Source organism: Hoplias malabaricus, chromosome Y, assembly GCF_029633855.1.
Source record: "Hoplias malabaricus isolate fHopMal1 chromosome Y, fHopMal1.hap1, whole genome shotgun sequence".
Taxonomy (NCBI): Eukaryota; Metazoa; Chordata; class Actinopteri; order Characiformes; family Erythrinidae; genus Hoplias; species Hoplias malabaricus.
In genome coordinates this window covers 22,144,835-22,160,574 of record NC_089820.1, presented here as the reverse complement: position 1 = coordinate 22,160,574, position 15,740 = coordinate 22,144,835, and the positions used below count along the sequence as shown (strand labels likewise).

General features: G+C 40.3%; 1 protein-coding gene across 1 annotated transcript; it reads right to left on the bottom strand.

Annotated features, from left to right (window-relative positions):
* Positions 1 to 9,017: 9,017 nt before the first annotated feature.
* LOC136678796 (doublesex- and mab-3-related transcription factor 2-like) lies at positions 9,018 to 14,168 on the bottom strand. The gene is made up of 4 exons (XM_066656935.1): positions 13,963 to 14,168; positions 11,876 to 12,278; positions 10,991 to 11,093; positions 9,018 to 10,371 (listed from the first exon to the last, which is right to left on the bottom strand). Exons 2-4 carry the CDS (start codon positions 12,230 to 12,232, stop codon positions 9,293 to 9,295), a joined length of 1,539 nt encoding a protein of 512 aa, XP_066513032.1. The 5' UTR covers positions 12,233 to 12,278; positions 13,963 to 14,168; the 3' UTR covers positions 9,018 to 9,292.
* Between the last annotated feature and the right edge of the window lie 1,572 nt (positions 14,169 to 15,740).

Below are 15,740 nucleotides of genomic sequence, written 5' to 3'. Positions count from 1 at the left end.
TGTGAGGAGTGTAGTGTGTTCTCCCTGTGTCTGCGTGGGTTTCCTCTGGGTGACTGTCTGTGAGGAGTGTGGTGTGTTCTCCCTGTGTCTGCATGGGTTTCCTCCGGGTGACTGTCTGTGAGGAGTAGGTGTGTTCTCCCTGTGTCTGCGTGGGTTTCCACCAGGGTGACTGTCTGTGAGGAGTGTGGTGTGTTCTCCCTGTGTCTGCGTGGGTTTCCTCTGGGTGACTGTCTGTGAAGAGTGGGTGTGTTCTCCCTGTGTTTGCGTGGGTTTCCTCTGGGGGACTGTCTGTGAGGAGTGTGGTGTGTTCTCCCTGTGTCTGCGTGGGTTTCCTCCGGGTGACTGTCTGTGAGGAGTGTGGTGTGTTTTCTTATTGGTCACTAAAGTTATAAACAGTGTAAATGCACCTTTAAAGGTACAACAGTGTTTAAAAACCCAGTTGTGTTCCTTAAAGGTACATTACACAACTTTAAAATCTTTTTTTTTTCAAATGGTAGTTTAGCATATGGCAGGAAGTGGAAAGAGTCACTGGCTGAAAGATGACCGTATACGATATACATGTATATTTATAAATTGGTAAATTGCTTAAAGTAAATGGATTTTTATAAGGTTTATCATTATTAAATTAGTAAGAAATTCATTCAGAGAGGGTTGGAGTCAATGTACAATTCTAACCCTACAGATTTAGAGTTGTTCACAGTGGAGGTGATAGAAACCAGACGAGTGAAATGTTAAATGCTTATAAAGAACTCCAATAGAAAGCTATTATATGAATGTATTTTTAAATATTCATTGAGATTATCTTCAGATCAATGTAAAGCAAACTAGTGACTGTAAACCTCTTTACTTTTAAATCTGAAGCCACATGTGAGTTCACTTGTTTTTTAAATAAATAAACTTAATATAAATGAGCTTAAAATATTGTGACCCTTGTGGCACCACAGTAAAAAATATTGGCTCCAGTTTGTACAGAAAAAAAAACACTTTACATCAAAGCACTTGTTTATGTCTCTGCCATTTCATTTTATATTTTTTAAATTTTGAAAAATATCTAAAACTCCTCTTTAATGTTTATTGGCAGAGACCAATAGAGCAATGAGGATTGGGTCTCGTTTGTTTGTTTGTTTGTTTGTTTGTTTGTTTGTTTGTTTTTTATTTTCATCCTTGCTTTTTGGTCACAGCCACAAGGGGCAATAAGTGAACCACTGGGTCACTGTAACCTTTTGATAAACACTAACTCGCTCATTCTGAAACATTATTTGGTTCTGTCACTTGACATTAAACATGGTGACTTTAGGCTCATGCTTTTCTTTGAAGATTTTACGAGCTGTTTATGCGAAGCTGAACTTGTGCTGATGGATATACTTTATGTGTTATTCCTATAATTCAATACGTCTTTTTTTTTTTTACTCAAAAATCTTATTTTTTTTGTTAGTGAAGTATCAGTATAGATATCCATAAGTCAATACAGAAAACCAAACACCAGTGCACGGGTTAAGAGTTCCTGAAATAAACTCTCAGCTTGGTAAAAAAAAAAAAAACAAGATCAAAATAGAGAGATCAAGAGTCCTAAACTGAGTTCTCATGATCAGCCAAAAGGGGAAATCCCCTTGCAGATGTTCTGGCGCATCATTGGAACCCTGCAGGCGGGACATCTGGACATCAGGTCCCAGCCCAGCAGAAACCTGAGCAGATAAGAAGTATAAACCAGTTCTGTGGCACTGCACTGTACAGGAAACAATTGGTGTTTACATCACAACACGCAGAATAGCACACATCATGTTGGCTAAACACGGCTTAAGTGTCACAGTAGCAACGGCTCAAACTTTGGCCTCTGTCAAGGTTAAATTAGTGAGGACCATGGCCAAATACTGATGGACAACAAGGACTTGAGCTTCAGAAGAATGGGGGACAAACTGACCCATCCAAATGTTCCAGCAGGTCCATCATTCCACATCGGAGTGGACACATCAGCCCAACTGCCCCAATGGTCAATAACCGCTGTTTGTCGTGGTCTAAATGTTTACAAAACAACATCGCACCTCATTTCATAGTATTTTTTCCAATTTTTTACAAGAATCAGTGTCTATGTGTTGTTTCAATCACAATCTTGTTGTTTCCAAAACAATCGTTTGGCTTTTTTTTACATGACAATTTCAGGAATTTCACAAGAATTTGCGTATTGTTTCCAAAACATGGCTGTTGACATGTCATAATATTTTACAAAATATGACAACATTGGCTTGGTTTGGCAAGATAATTTTTCAATAAGATACTGTAATTTAATCTAAGGATTGCAACTAATTCATTGTTATATCATATTGATTGTAATATTATGAGACGACGTACGGCCACTGCAGTAACCGTCCAAACCCAGCTAAAAACCCCATATTAAATCCATATAGAATAAATAGGTTATTAAGTATAATTTTCATCTTCCTGAAAAGACCTGATAAAATATAGAAAATTTCAAAAAATCTTGAAATTCTGAATATTAAATATTAATGTAGAGGCTGAAACTTCAAGGAAATATTATTTTTAATGTAAGTTCACCTAATGTGTGAACTATATCTATAGATCAAGTAAATTTTCACATTATTCATTCATTATCTGTAACCCTTATCCAGTTCAGAGTCGCGGTGGGTCCGGAGCCTACCTGGAATCATTGAGCGCAAGGCAGGAGGGCGTCAGTCCTTCACAGGGCGACACACACTCACACCTACGGACAATTTTGAGTCGCCAATCCAATTACCAACGTGTGTTTTTGGACTGTGGGAGGAAACTGGAGCACCCGGAGGAAACCCACGCAGACACAGGGAGAACACACCACACTCCTCACAGACAATCACCCGGAGGAAACCCACGCGGACACAGGGAGAACACACCACACTCCTCACAGGCAGTCACCCGGAGGAAACCCACGCGGACACAGGGAGAACACACCACACTCCTCACAGACAGTCACCCGGAGGAAACCCACGCGGACACAGGGAGAACACACCACACTCCTCACAGACAGTCACCCGGAGGAAATCCACGCAGACACAGGGAGAACACACCACATTCCTCACAGACAGTCACCCGGAGGAAACCCACGCAGACACAGGGAGAACACACCACACTCCTCACAGACAGTCACCCGGAGGAAAACCACGCGGACACAGGGAGAACACACCACACTCCTCACAGACAGTCACCCGGAGGAAACCCACGCAGACAGAGGGAGAACACACCACACTCCTCACAGACAGTCACCCGGAGGAAACCCACGCAGACACAGGAAAAACACACCACACTCCTCACAGACAGTCACCCGGAGGAAACCCACGCAGACACAGGGAAAACACACCACACTCCTCACAGACAGACACCCGGAGGAAACCCACGCGGACACAGGGAGAACACACCACACTCCTCACAGACAGACACCCGGAGTCACCCGGAGCGGGATTCGAACCGACAACCTCCAGGAGCTATGTGACTGAGACACTACCTGCTGCACCACCGTGCTGCCCAATTTTCACATTATATAAAAAGGAAGTAATATAAATAAATTATCAATAAATAAATACCAAAAAATATGTGTTTTGTTTTTAACCAAATGATGGTATTTTTCAAATTATGACAAAAATATAAACTGCAAAAATAGAAATGATGTTTTGTTCTCACAGTGACGATATATTGGATCCTCAAGTCATGTCACACTTCAGTGGCATCCAACAACAGTGACCTCAGCGAAACCCAAACACGCCTCCTGTTTACGCTTCATCTCTTGTCTCTTCCATGAGGGGTTCTGCAGGTTTGCTCCTGGACCCTCTCTTACTCAAACAGACATGTAACCCCCTTTCTTTCACCTGATCTGTCACCAGGCCTTTGTTTGTCCTGCTCCTGTGGAGGAAGCCAGTCCTCTGTCCCAGCAGGCTGTTCCCCAGGAGAGTGAGGGCAGAGGATCCAGAGGGGGTTTGTCCAGGCCACAAGTCAGGCAGCCTCAGGGGTTCACCTCTTATCCCAGACTTTGCGGACACTGATGCCCTGAGACTTGCAACATTGAGGGCATCCCCTCTGTGGGAAAACACTCCTGTGTTTTGACACCGCTCTTGATCTGATAGCTGAGAACTTATCCACCACATTCTGGAGCCCTGAGAGAATCAGGCCTGTGACCTCACTCCATTGGCAATATTTATCTGTCGAGAATTTATTACATTTGAAGTGGGACAGGGTTTTGGAAGTTTCTGAAAAAATATATTTTTAAAAAAGAATTTCCATGGAAGGCATTAAAATGTTTTTATATTGAAGTCAATCTTTTGGCAAATGAATATATTCACAGTCAAAAATGTTTTCAAATTAAATTCCTTTAGAAACATTAGAGTCTGAGTGTCCCAATCCAGAAAAACAAAGATTTCAGACGTGTTTCCTGTGCCTTTTTCATGTCTCTGTCCTCCCTCTGAATTTCCATGTGCTGTGATAGTGCTTTCCTGCTGAAGATCCACTCTAAATGGGCTGAGACAAAGACCTTAGAAAATGACCTCTGCAGTAAAATCTGATGTCTTTCTCCATGGATTTCCATAGAATTTCCATGCTCCTTTCAGAATAGCAAATTAAGACCATGCATCACCGGACACAGAAGATAGTTTTGTGATCTTGTAGACACTGGGCACTGATCCTAAAAGCAGGATACCGCACTCTCGATAATTCCACTCATAAGAGCAATACACGCAACGTGACGGACAAGCATGCACACAGCTGGAGCCGTAAAATAAGATCAAGCAGCAGAGCTCAAGATGAAATGTTGTTGCCAAGCAGAGCTTGCCAGATTTATGTTCGTTCCTAAAGGATTTACAAACATTTGCATGAACTTTGGCCAATTTGCTTATCTACTTGCATGTCTTGAAAATGTTGCGAAAATGGAGAACAATGGACAAAGAGAACGCTGAATTTTTGGATTAAGGTCAAAAGATGTATGGTGTTGTTTTGATCCATGTAAATGATTCCTTTGAATAAACAATAAAAAAAGGAGCTTGGCTTCGGTGTGAGCATCTGAAAATGATATTTGGTTTCAAGTTTCACTTCAGCACCCCCCCACCCACCCACCCACCCTTTCTGCTTTAGTAGCTTGTTGGTTCACCTGATTGCTTTATGAACCTGTCAGAAGGAGGGTAAGAAGTGACAGGTTCAACAAGTCTCTCTGCTGTTTGTTTAAGAGCCACACTCTTGTTATGTTCAGCTGTTGTGTGCTTGTTTACAGAGAGAGAGAGAGTGTTGAAGAAGCTTCATCTAAACGTTTCACCAATGTGGTCAGTGGGAAGTGTTAGAGTGGGGAGAGTGTAAAAGAAGGAGGAAAAGAAAAAACATCCCACAGGTGTTAATGTAATAACCTGCCAGGCAAGCTTGTACTGAGGAAACACACAGAGAAGATAGTGGTAGTGTGTTTGGGTAAGTGTGTGTGTGTGAGAGAGAGCGTTTGCATGTGTGTGTGCTGGGAGCAACCGGGGCCAAACCCTGATTTGACTGAGCCCGCATCGGCTTCATCAGCTGTCAGCTCAGCAAACACAGTAATTAAGTGCTGCTAGCTAGTCAAAAGTTCCTGTGCTACACATTTCTTATTATATTACAAGTCGCCTCGCAAGGAATTTAAGTCCGGGCCTCCCTCGGTGCTCTGGCTGCTGGTACTGAAGAGGCAAACACACTGAGGGTAATAAATAGGGATCCTACCCCTCAGGTTATGGCTGGGTGAAAGTCAATGCAAAATACAGAGCAGGCCATTTATTCCACACGTCAAAATAACCCCTTGCCTTGTGTAACTTCTGCGTGTCAGAGCGTTTGCATACACTTCAGCTTAATAGATGCTTAATGTGCAGTGTATTGTAGCATGGCCCAGACCAGTGTGCTGAGTTACTGAAGCGACAAAGTCAACAGATTGAAAGATGGGGAATAGTCCTGCACCTGCACGGCCAAAGGTTCAGAGCTTGAGGATAGGGTGGGAACTGAGACGCCAAAAACTGTGATCAAGACAGTAAAGTGGATAGAGTAATAGTAGTTAAAGCAAGCCAAATGTTTCAAAGAAAAAAAAAACCTGAGGCTAAATCCAGCCCAAGGGTCTAATCTGGTCTTTTCACCAACAATTATTTATGTGGCCCAGTAATGTAAAATCCAAAGGAGCATTGAATTTATAATTCAGTTTTGTAAAATGTGATTTAAAAAATACAGGGCACATTAGGAAGTTACAGTTTCCCATTTCAATTATGTACATCACACTAAGCACAATGTAAAGTATCTCCATTTTGTCATTATTTTCCCTCATGCAATTTCAAAGCTTCAGTTATTCTTTAAGGTTTTTTTTTAAGATTTGATTAATAATAGACAAGCCAGAATGTCCTAAAACCATATGAAAATTTTGAGAATGTTATTTCTGTACTGTTCTGTATAACTGTACTGAGACACAAACATTGGTTCTGAAAAGAATGACAGATAATTATAAATGTATTAAACAGCACTATGCTAATCTTTCAGTTTTTTGTAACAGCAACAGAGACCATAGGAGTATAAAGCCAATTTGGTAATTAGCAGTACTGTATTAGCTTACTGCAGCTGGAAAGCAAAGATGTAAATAAGCAGTTTTGCATGAAAGCTAATGTCTCCTTTTCTTTGTTCGACTGTGACTGATCTCTGAGAGAAAGCCAGAACTAGCTGCATCAGCACTGACACATGTATTATCAGATTATCCTCAACCAGTGAGCTCAACAGAACAAGAGTACAAAATGAGAACATGTCTAAAACAATTCCACAGTAGCAGAGGGACATGCTAATGTTAGCGTAACTAGCTTCAAATAAACAATTGTTATCTTAGCTGTCTCATTTATCTGCTGCGTTTGAAGGAACACTTGAGATTAGATTGATGGGAGACGGCTGGTAACAGGAGCTGAATAAACATGTTTGCGATACTAGCCAGGGCACTTCGCTATAACGCGCTAAATTTGACACTTTGGGAATGAAGCTCATCTGTCTTGATGGCATCAGCAGATTTCTATCAGCAGCAGTTAGTATCTGCAAACACTTCACCTCGACTAGCTTATGTATCCTTGCTGGCCTGGAACTATTTGAACCACAAATAATAATGATATCTCCTTGCAATCTCCCCATGTTTGCCTGGCTGCACAAATTTTCGACCTGTTTTCCACATATCTCAAGACTATTTATAGGAACTGTTTACTGTAAATAGCTAAAACGTGTGAGAAAAATCTACACAGATTTCTTTGTTAAACTAGAAGCATTCCCAAGTTCCATCAACACAGCTAGGGGTTCTTTCATACATTATTGTGTATATATTTTAACGCATTTATATTTTTGCATTTTATTGCAGCACTGAGGGATTTTTCAAGGGGTATTTAGTGAGTGGACTAGTGAAGGGTACTGTTCAACTTCTTGAACTAGAATGAAAATTATAGGCAGGTACTTTTATTGTAACTCTTAATACAAATGTGTGGATTATTTTTGTTATTAAATTGCTTGAACACAGCATTTTTCGACAATGACTGGGTCTGAAATATAAAATGGCTGCCTACTCCATTTGTAGTGCACTGCAAAAATCATGGCACTATGGTTTCCTCACTCAAATCATTCACTGAAGAATAGGCAGAGAGGCATGTAACATGTGCATGAATGTAAGAAGCCATCATTTAATGACCTACATACTGCACCACACAGTGAGCAATGTAGTATTAATTTTAGTAGTAATTAATGAACCATTATTTCATTTTTGTATTTTTGATCCTAATAGCTCAGTGGTGAGCCTTGTGCTGTAAATATGCTCCAGTATTAAAGCTAGGATATTTTTACTAAATGTTGTTGGGAGCTTGTTCCTCTCGTTTTTTGAGCACTGTTAATATTTGGTGTGTGATTGTGCTTTGGTCGCTTAATTATAGTCAAAACACAGCATGTCCACTATGAGCTGCTCTAGTCGCTTGGTCGGCCTCACCGTTTAGGTTGCTTCCATGTGGCCGATAGGGGCAGAATCACCTGACTGCAGCTTGGTAGCGTGGTTTTAAAGGGGCAGTACATGAACACACAGTGGGGACATAGAATATAAATAATTGACATAATCGATATAGACAAAAATATGTCGATTAGAAGTTCTGAATATCGATTTTGATTAATTGCCCAGCCCTACCTCAGACTTATATCTGAACTGATAACATATATTTGTGCTACAGTATGTGTTGATGCCTACTTAATGTAGCATGTCAAGGCATTTTCTTGTGAGAAAGTGTAAAAATAGATGGATATTTGATACTGCACACTGTCCATGTGACTTAATAATAAAGGACACAGGTGTTAAGCAGCGTATAAATGATTCTCCTGTGAATCTTTGGTCTTCCTCTTAAGCTCTACAACTGTCATAAGTTGACATATGTGGACTTGAAGCACAGCTCAGTGTCCCACATCAGTCGATAGCTCAAAGGGTTTGAAAGGAGGAAAACCTCAAGGATTGTGAGACTTTCACAATTTATGGACTCCTCAAGTTTCCGTTAAAAAAGACGATAAGGTGGCATCTGTGATACATATTCACATAATTCATGTCTAGAGCAGGTGTTCAGGATCTGTAGCTGCATCGCTGTGTATAAACTCAGTCAGCTACACCAGAGATAAATGGTCACACATTTGCACCCAACATATCGTATTGATTAATGTTGGATGCTGGTGAAGTGTCTACGAACATGTAAAACAATATAAAAGAGAATTTCTTTGTGTTACTGACAACTAAATTATTTCACCAGTGAAAAAACATGTTTACAACAAGAGGATATACACTTAAATGTGCTATTATTTATACAACTTTACTGTTGACCTAGTTGGTGATAAATACGTTTGGAAATACGTTTTTTCTTAGTCGTTATGTGTCAATCTGTCAGGAATTTTTAACTGTGTTTATAGAGTTAACATTAAAATTGTGATTTTAGAATTTAAAAATATATACTTCAACATTGGGATGAATTTTCATGAAATTTTATTGACACATTGAGGTAAAAAAATTAGCGATACATTTAAATACTCTACACTCTGATTTACAACATGCTTGTTTCACAAACTGTAATATTTACATGGCTATGTACAGAAGCATTGGTGGAGTTGGGATGAACAATTGAATGAGTGCTCACCAGTTGTTTGATCTCACATTCACATACAGCCAGTCAGGAAAATCTATTTCTGTCTATGAGTTAGAATAAATACACAGTATATATCGAAGCATTAGTCCATAAGTACCTTTTTGATTAATGTTTTGGACAGACAGCCCTTACTGGGACGCACGGTTTACAGGCAGCGAGGGCCGTTTTAATATGGCTTCCACAGAAAATGACAAAGGCTCGTTTGAAGAAACCTTTGTGCCTGCCGGCTTGACCATAGAGTCTTTTACTGCTCTCTCTGTGCTTTTAAAGCACGCTGCATCTTTGGCTGAGCCGTCCCTGTACTTCTTAGCAGCCTCCTCCAGCAAGTCTTTACAGCAGGGGCTCCTCAGCTCTGGGCCCTTTTCGCTCAGGGTCTGCTGAATGAGGGAATGGAAGGAGTTGAGCTTCATGGACAGTGTGTGCTTGGCGCTATCTTTGCTCATCTTGTTCAGCACATGTTCGTGGCCTGCTGGGTGTAGTGGGCCACTGGTGAACGCCTGTCTGTAGCCTCTTTTTGGGGGCGAGAAAGCAGATCTCTCCCTGGTGTTGTGCGCCTCTGGTGGCCCAGGTTGCACTTCAGTTGGATCCAGAGCTGCCCGTGATCCCTCGAGTCTGGAGGCGGCTGAGGAGGACTCCTGTTCGGGCGAGTGGCTCTCATTAGATGCCATCATTTTTGGATCCCAGACGGCACCAGGTTTGAGATTCTGCACGGCTGTGGCATTGAGGAGACACTGCTGGTATAGAAGCGCATCACTGAGGTTACTGCCGCCCCTCGGCCACATAACAAAGCGTGGAGACATTGGGTACTGGCGGTAGGTGGTGGCCACACTCACATTGGACGAGATCAGCTCCACATTTGCTGGGCCGCTGGATGCGCCATACCCCAAAGACAGGTCCAGGCACCCGGGCAGAAAGCCACACAGCTCCTTGGGTGCCGTCTCAGGGGCTGTTGGTGCAGATGATGAGGAAAAAGCTGTCTTGTAAGAGTTATATTCAGCGGCATGCACCACACTTCCTGGAAGGAACAGGGACGCAGATGCGGACTGGTTAGACTCCAGGAGTTCCCGTTCCTTGTATTCCCGCTCCAGCATTATGCTTTCTAGCTCCTTGTCAGCAAAGGCACGTCTCTTCCTCATTCGGTCGCTGAGAGGAGGTGGAAGAGCGGGACTGGCTCCCAGGAAGGTGTCAGCTGGGACAGGACGGTACCCTGAGAGAATAAAGAGCTAGTTTAGACGTGAGCTCTACCACTCCAAAAATGAAATGAATATAAACAATACCCATGTAATCTTTTCTCTTTCTTAAAAAATTGATTTACAATGAAGAATTTAGTTCCAAAACACATCACAGAGCACTTTTATTTTTTTCATTTTTTATATGAAATAAATTGAGAGTGAGCTTAAAAACTAGGATGTTATCATTTGGATTAATAGCACGTTTATTACAGAAATATAAAAGAACATGTCAGCTGTTATCATCATCATCATCATCTTTATTCCCGCTAAATCCATTTCAGGGTTGCGGTTGTCAGCTGTTAGACTTTTCAATATCACTATAAATGGATACAGAGCTTTCGGGAAGTAAGCACTGCAATTGGTTGATTTAATTTGACCTTCAGTGCCAGAAAAGTGTAATGTTACATATTTGCTGCCTCTGTTATATTAAAACAGGATGCTGTTGAATTAAAGAAATAGAGGCAAAGCTGAAAAAGAGATTAAAAAAAGGTAGAAACGATGAGTGAAGGGTTTAATAAAAGAGTGTAAATATCTGTGGACATTAAGCACATTAAGGCCTGGATGTTACCGTTTCATTTGTGATGACGCTCTTACCTTCTAAGATACTTTTAGCCAGCATCGTGGACGGGCGAATGTGCCTTTGATAGATCGTCCGTCTCTCGGCTGGTGTTGGTTTTCCCGATATTCCTTTCTTATCCTAAATATTAAAAATCAGAGGGAGTATAAAAACAGGCTTTTGAAAAGTAACTAAAAAACTACACCGCAGCACTAGCACACACTCGTTTAAGGCATGATTTATTGCATCATTTTTGGGCTAGAAATGTGGAAATTTGCCATTTCAAAATGTTTCATAACTTTAATGGTATCCATGTTTTTCGGGATTTCTCTGGACTACATTTATCGCAAGTGAATTAATACGACTACATATTAAGTAAGATTAGATCACACTAGTTTTCAAATGATGTATTTTGTTGGAAGTGAAATTAAATGAGCACGTCATGTTCAGAGAAATTGTTCCGTTTAAATTTTTGGAAAAAAAAATTACACGCTAAATTCAGTATATTATGAGTATTTAAATGTTAAAATGTGTAAACAGCTTTGTTTTTCAGAGTGCAGACAGACCACAGGCTAATAATTAACAGCTTATTTAATATGTAGTCATATTTACTTATTATATTTACTTAAATACGACTGAATTTAGCATGTAAAATGTAAACAAATGATAATATATATATAAATAAACTGTGGCCTGTGCAAACATTAATGCGTGTATTAAAGGCTGTTTATATTTTCCAAATTTTTAATCTTAGCAGGTTTCTCTGTATCTCGTATAATTTAATTTATATCATTTCATTTAAATGATTTACGAGAGTTTGAAAACCACTGGCGTTTAATATACAGGCTTAAACACGGCTATATAAATTAGACACCGTGCAGGTTTATTTACTTTCTACCCACTTCTGAGGGAAGGCAGCTCACCTCTGTGGCCTGTTGTCTCCTGAGCGCCACCTGAGCGGCCATGACCCTCTGCCTCTCCACCACCAGCAGGCAGTTTGCGCACTGACAGTCCCTCCATCTGCAGAAGCGCTTGTGGCCCTTCAGGCAGGACACCACGCCGTGGTTGCGGCAGCGAGCGCACTTCGGCGTGCGGCTGAGTTTCTTCTGCTCCCCAGGGCCGGGGCTGGGGCTCGCGAGGGCCGCTCGCTCTTCGTCTTTAACCCCGAGCTCATCGTCTCCGGCGCCGGGGAAGAGCGCGCCGAAAGACTCCGGCTCCTCGCCCTCCGCCCCCAGACTCTCAACATCGATCTCACACTCGGCTCCGGACAGATCAGACATGTCTCCGTCCGGGAAAAGTCGCCTCCTCTCCGCTGTGAGCCGCTGTCTGAGAAGGAAACCATAAGAGAGACGGCTTTATTTTGATATCTGTTTTACCTAGTGATAGTTCCAATAGGTCAAAGGTTCCCACACTTTTACTTCCGATTAACCCCAAACGGACCTCACGAGTGTTCCGAGACCCCAGGGGATTCAAACTTATATTTACTTGTTTAATTTATGTCACTTAGGGATATTTTTATACAGTAGTAATAGTTTTTTTGAGCCATCTACAGCCGAGTCTAATTTCCCCTGCGATATCAACCTAGTCTTTTGTAAAATAAATGTAAAAAATTAAACTAGAGGTCGGTCTGTTTCTCTGTGAACTCATTTGAGGATCAAGTGGGGTCCTGATGTTTGGAGGAACCCTTGCTTTAGCTGTAAAACCTTGTTGGAAAGAGTAACCCTTATTCTTAGCCCCCATATTCACTTCTAACATCTCTAACCTAAAATCACATCAGCAACAGCAGTTTATCCAGTTTATATTTACTGCAGTCTTAATATTTACTCAAATAATAAAAATACAGCAATTTAACTGTGTTTATTAAATTATTACATACACATTTTGAAGGAAACCTTGTGAAGGAAATTTTAGATAATCCAAAGCAATATTTTACATCAATTCAAAACAATTTCTACACTGCTCCACTCTACTGTGTGTGATAAAGTCCTCTGTTTCTAAGATGAATTCATAAAGACACTTTGCTGCTGTGTTTTCTTGTTACGAGGTGCAGAATCTAAACTGTCCCCTGTTCTTAGTTCTGTTGAAGGACGCTCTGGTTTTATTCCAGTTGTCTTGTGTGGTGATTTCTCCTTTTGAGTACAATGCGCTTTCAATTAACTATTTCCACAGAAATCAGTATAAACCAGCAGGCACAGAAGCTAAATAAATAAAAAAATGAGTAAAAGTTTTTGGGAAGTTATTGATGTTAACTGGTGATTAATACTGCTTTCTAAACTTAGATAGAAATGTACTATAAAGGGGTGAATCCTCAAGTTAATTCACAACAGTTCATTCTCAATTTCTGTTCACACCTCCAGCACAGACACGTAGTGACTTGCTCCATTCACCTTTTGGCCCACACTTTATACCACTGAGAATTTTCAAATGACAGTGTTAGCCTATTTTCCGTTCTAACAGTAAATCCCTGAGAAAATGAAACTACCTTTTCCTCATTCTATTCAGCTGACTGACAACAAATGACCTACACTGGAAAAAAACAGTAAAAAAATTCAGTAAAAATCTAATTCACTACATTTGTTGAACACGAACAAACACTAAACCAAAGTTTATTCTAAGTACTCAGTTCTATCCCTTGCTACTACATTAAGTCACTTATCTGTTTGTGTACTGAGGATTTCCACTGTAAAAAAATAAAAACAACACAAAAAACCTCTAGGTTAAAAAAACAAATAAACCCAAAAGTGTAGTTGTTCATTCTAAAAAATACTGTGGTAACAAGCAAATAAACTACACCTTTCACTTTGAATGTGCACTCTGACTGAAGCAATGAAAGTATCTACTGCTGAAACTAGTTCAGTTGACTGTCAGCACATGGGGGAATTTTAGGTCATAGTTTATTAAAACTGCTGTGCAAAGATGACGAAGAATTAACAATATTTCTACTCTCTCTCTCTTTCTCTCTCTCTCTCTCTCTCTCTCTCTCTTTACCCCAACATGTATTATAGCTTACCTCGTGAAAGTGTGTCCTCCTCGGAAGAAAGTTGCCTGTTGTGAGAGCTCAGTTTAAAAGATTTCCTTTAAAAGAGGCTTAAATACGTTTTTCTCTCAGTTGAACTGTTTTCCTTAGACTTTCAGAAAGAGCTCTGAGTGTGTGTGTGTGTGTGTGTGTGAAGGAGAGGGAGAGAGAGAGAGAGAGAGAGAGAGAAAGGGCGAGACATAGACTTTACTGAAGCTGCTGTCACCGCTACACAAACCTCGTGCTTTCAACTCAAAGCACCTCCTTCATCACAAACCCAGCTCGCCTTCTGATTGGCTATCGGTCAATAGAGACTCCTGATTGGCTGAACACACTTCCCCCACCACTATTACTTATTTGACTAAACACACAAGTACAACAATTCCACGAAACTTCATTTCCCCATTCGTATTCAGAGAACTAACTAACCGAATAACAGATAGATAGATAGATAGATAGATAGATAGATAGATAGATAGATAGATAGATAGATAGATAGATAGATAGATGTCTGACATAAAATGATGTATAAAATTCTTAACTATATACAGTAGAGCGCTCTGATTAGACAAATAAAATAAAATGTATTTTACTTTATGTGTTTGCTTTATTTCCTGCGGTCAATGATTAAGTGGTTTCCATCATAACGCTGCACTGACAGTAAGTCCCCTCCCAACAGCATATAAACACCTTTTAGTGATAGCTATTTGAATGAAAGTCCTCTGACTGGTGAGTATTAAGTGCTTTTCCAGTCCCAGTGCTGGAGTGTAGGAACCAGGTGGGAATTTAAGAAATCTAAAGCTTCCAGGAAACAATCAATTAGTCAAAAGACAAAAGAGAAGTGCGGTTATTTTCTTCAGACCGAAGCTGGAGAAACCATTCACTTCGTTCAGTTCAATTCCAGTAAAATTCAGTCTGCAATCCTCGTGGGAAATATATAATGAATGAAATCAAACAGGACCGCCGAGAATGAGACTTTTTCGACTTTCATTTTCAGCTTCACCCCCTTTTAATAAAGTCTGGATTCCTCGGTTTATTAAATCCGCCTAACCGCAGTTTCTGTGGCGATTCTCTTGCTGCTGGACTTTAGTACGGAGCTGTTTATGTTGAGGCATCCATGGTTACTGCCGTGTATGTGTTAAAAGAGCTCGCGCGATGACAGCTCGCCTCGTGCAGCCTCGTTTATTTTAGCCTCGCGCGTCAATAACAAACGCCCCCATTTGTTAGAAGGCAGTTTGCTAGTGATTTGCAAGCGGTACATCGCATTGTGTTATTTCGTTAGCATGTGTTTGTTATTAGCCAATGTAACCACTATTGAAACTATTCAAATGATCGCAGGAGAATGCAAAATATAAGTGATTTTTTCCATTAGGACTATTCCAACGCGTGTTTTACATTTCCTTGCATACTTAAAAAAAAATCCCAAAATTATTTAAAATATTAAATTCTCAGTAGTTACTGAAATGTGGACAGGATTCATGAAATGGTCAGTAGTTTCAAACACTCAAAAATATTCTACATTTGTGCAAATAAATGCATAGATTTATGTGTTTAAATACAAATAAAAATCATTATTTACGTATATGCAAAAAAAATACATGAACCATAATCCAATGAATTATCTAATACAGTCTGATCACGAATGCAGTTTTAAAACATTGATTATAAGCTCATGAATCAGACTGGGCTGGTTTTCCCAAAGGCTTCGTAGAATGAATATCATCGTTAAATGTGGAGCCAGCATTACATACGGGAATTGATCTACAACCTAG

Coding starts and splice junctions, on each gene's coding strand:
- LOC136678796 (XM_066656935.1), bottom strand. CDS start 12,232: ATGTCTGATCTGTCCGGAGCCGAGTGTGAGATCGATGTTGAGAGTCTG. Junction 11,094..11,875: donor GGAGACAACAGGCCACAGAG/GTGAGCTGCCTT, acceptor TTTAATATTTAG/GATAAGAAAGGAATATCGGG. Junction 10,372..10,990: donor GGCTAAAAGTATCTTAGAAG/GTAAGAGCGTCA, acceptor TTATTCTCTCAG/GGTACCGTCCTGTCCCAGCT.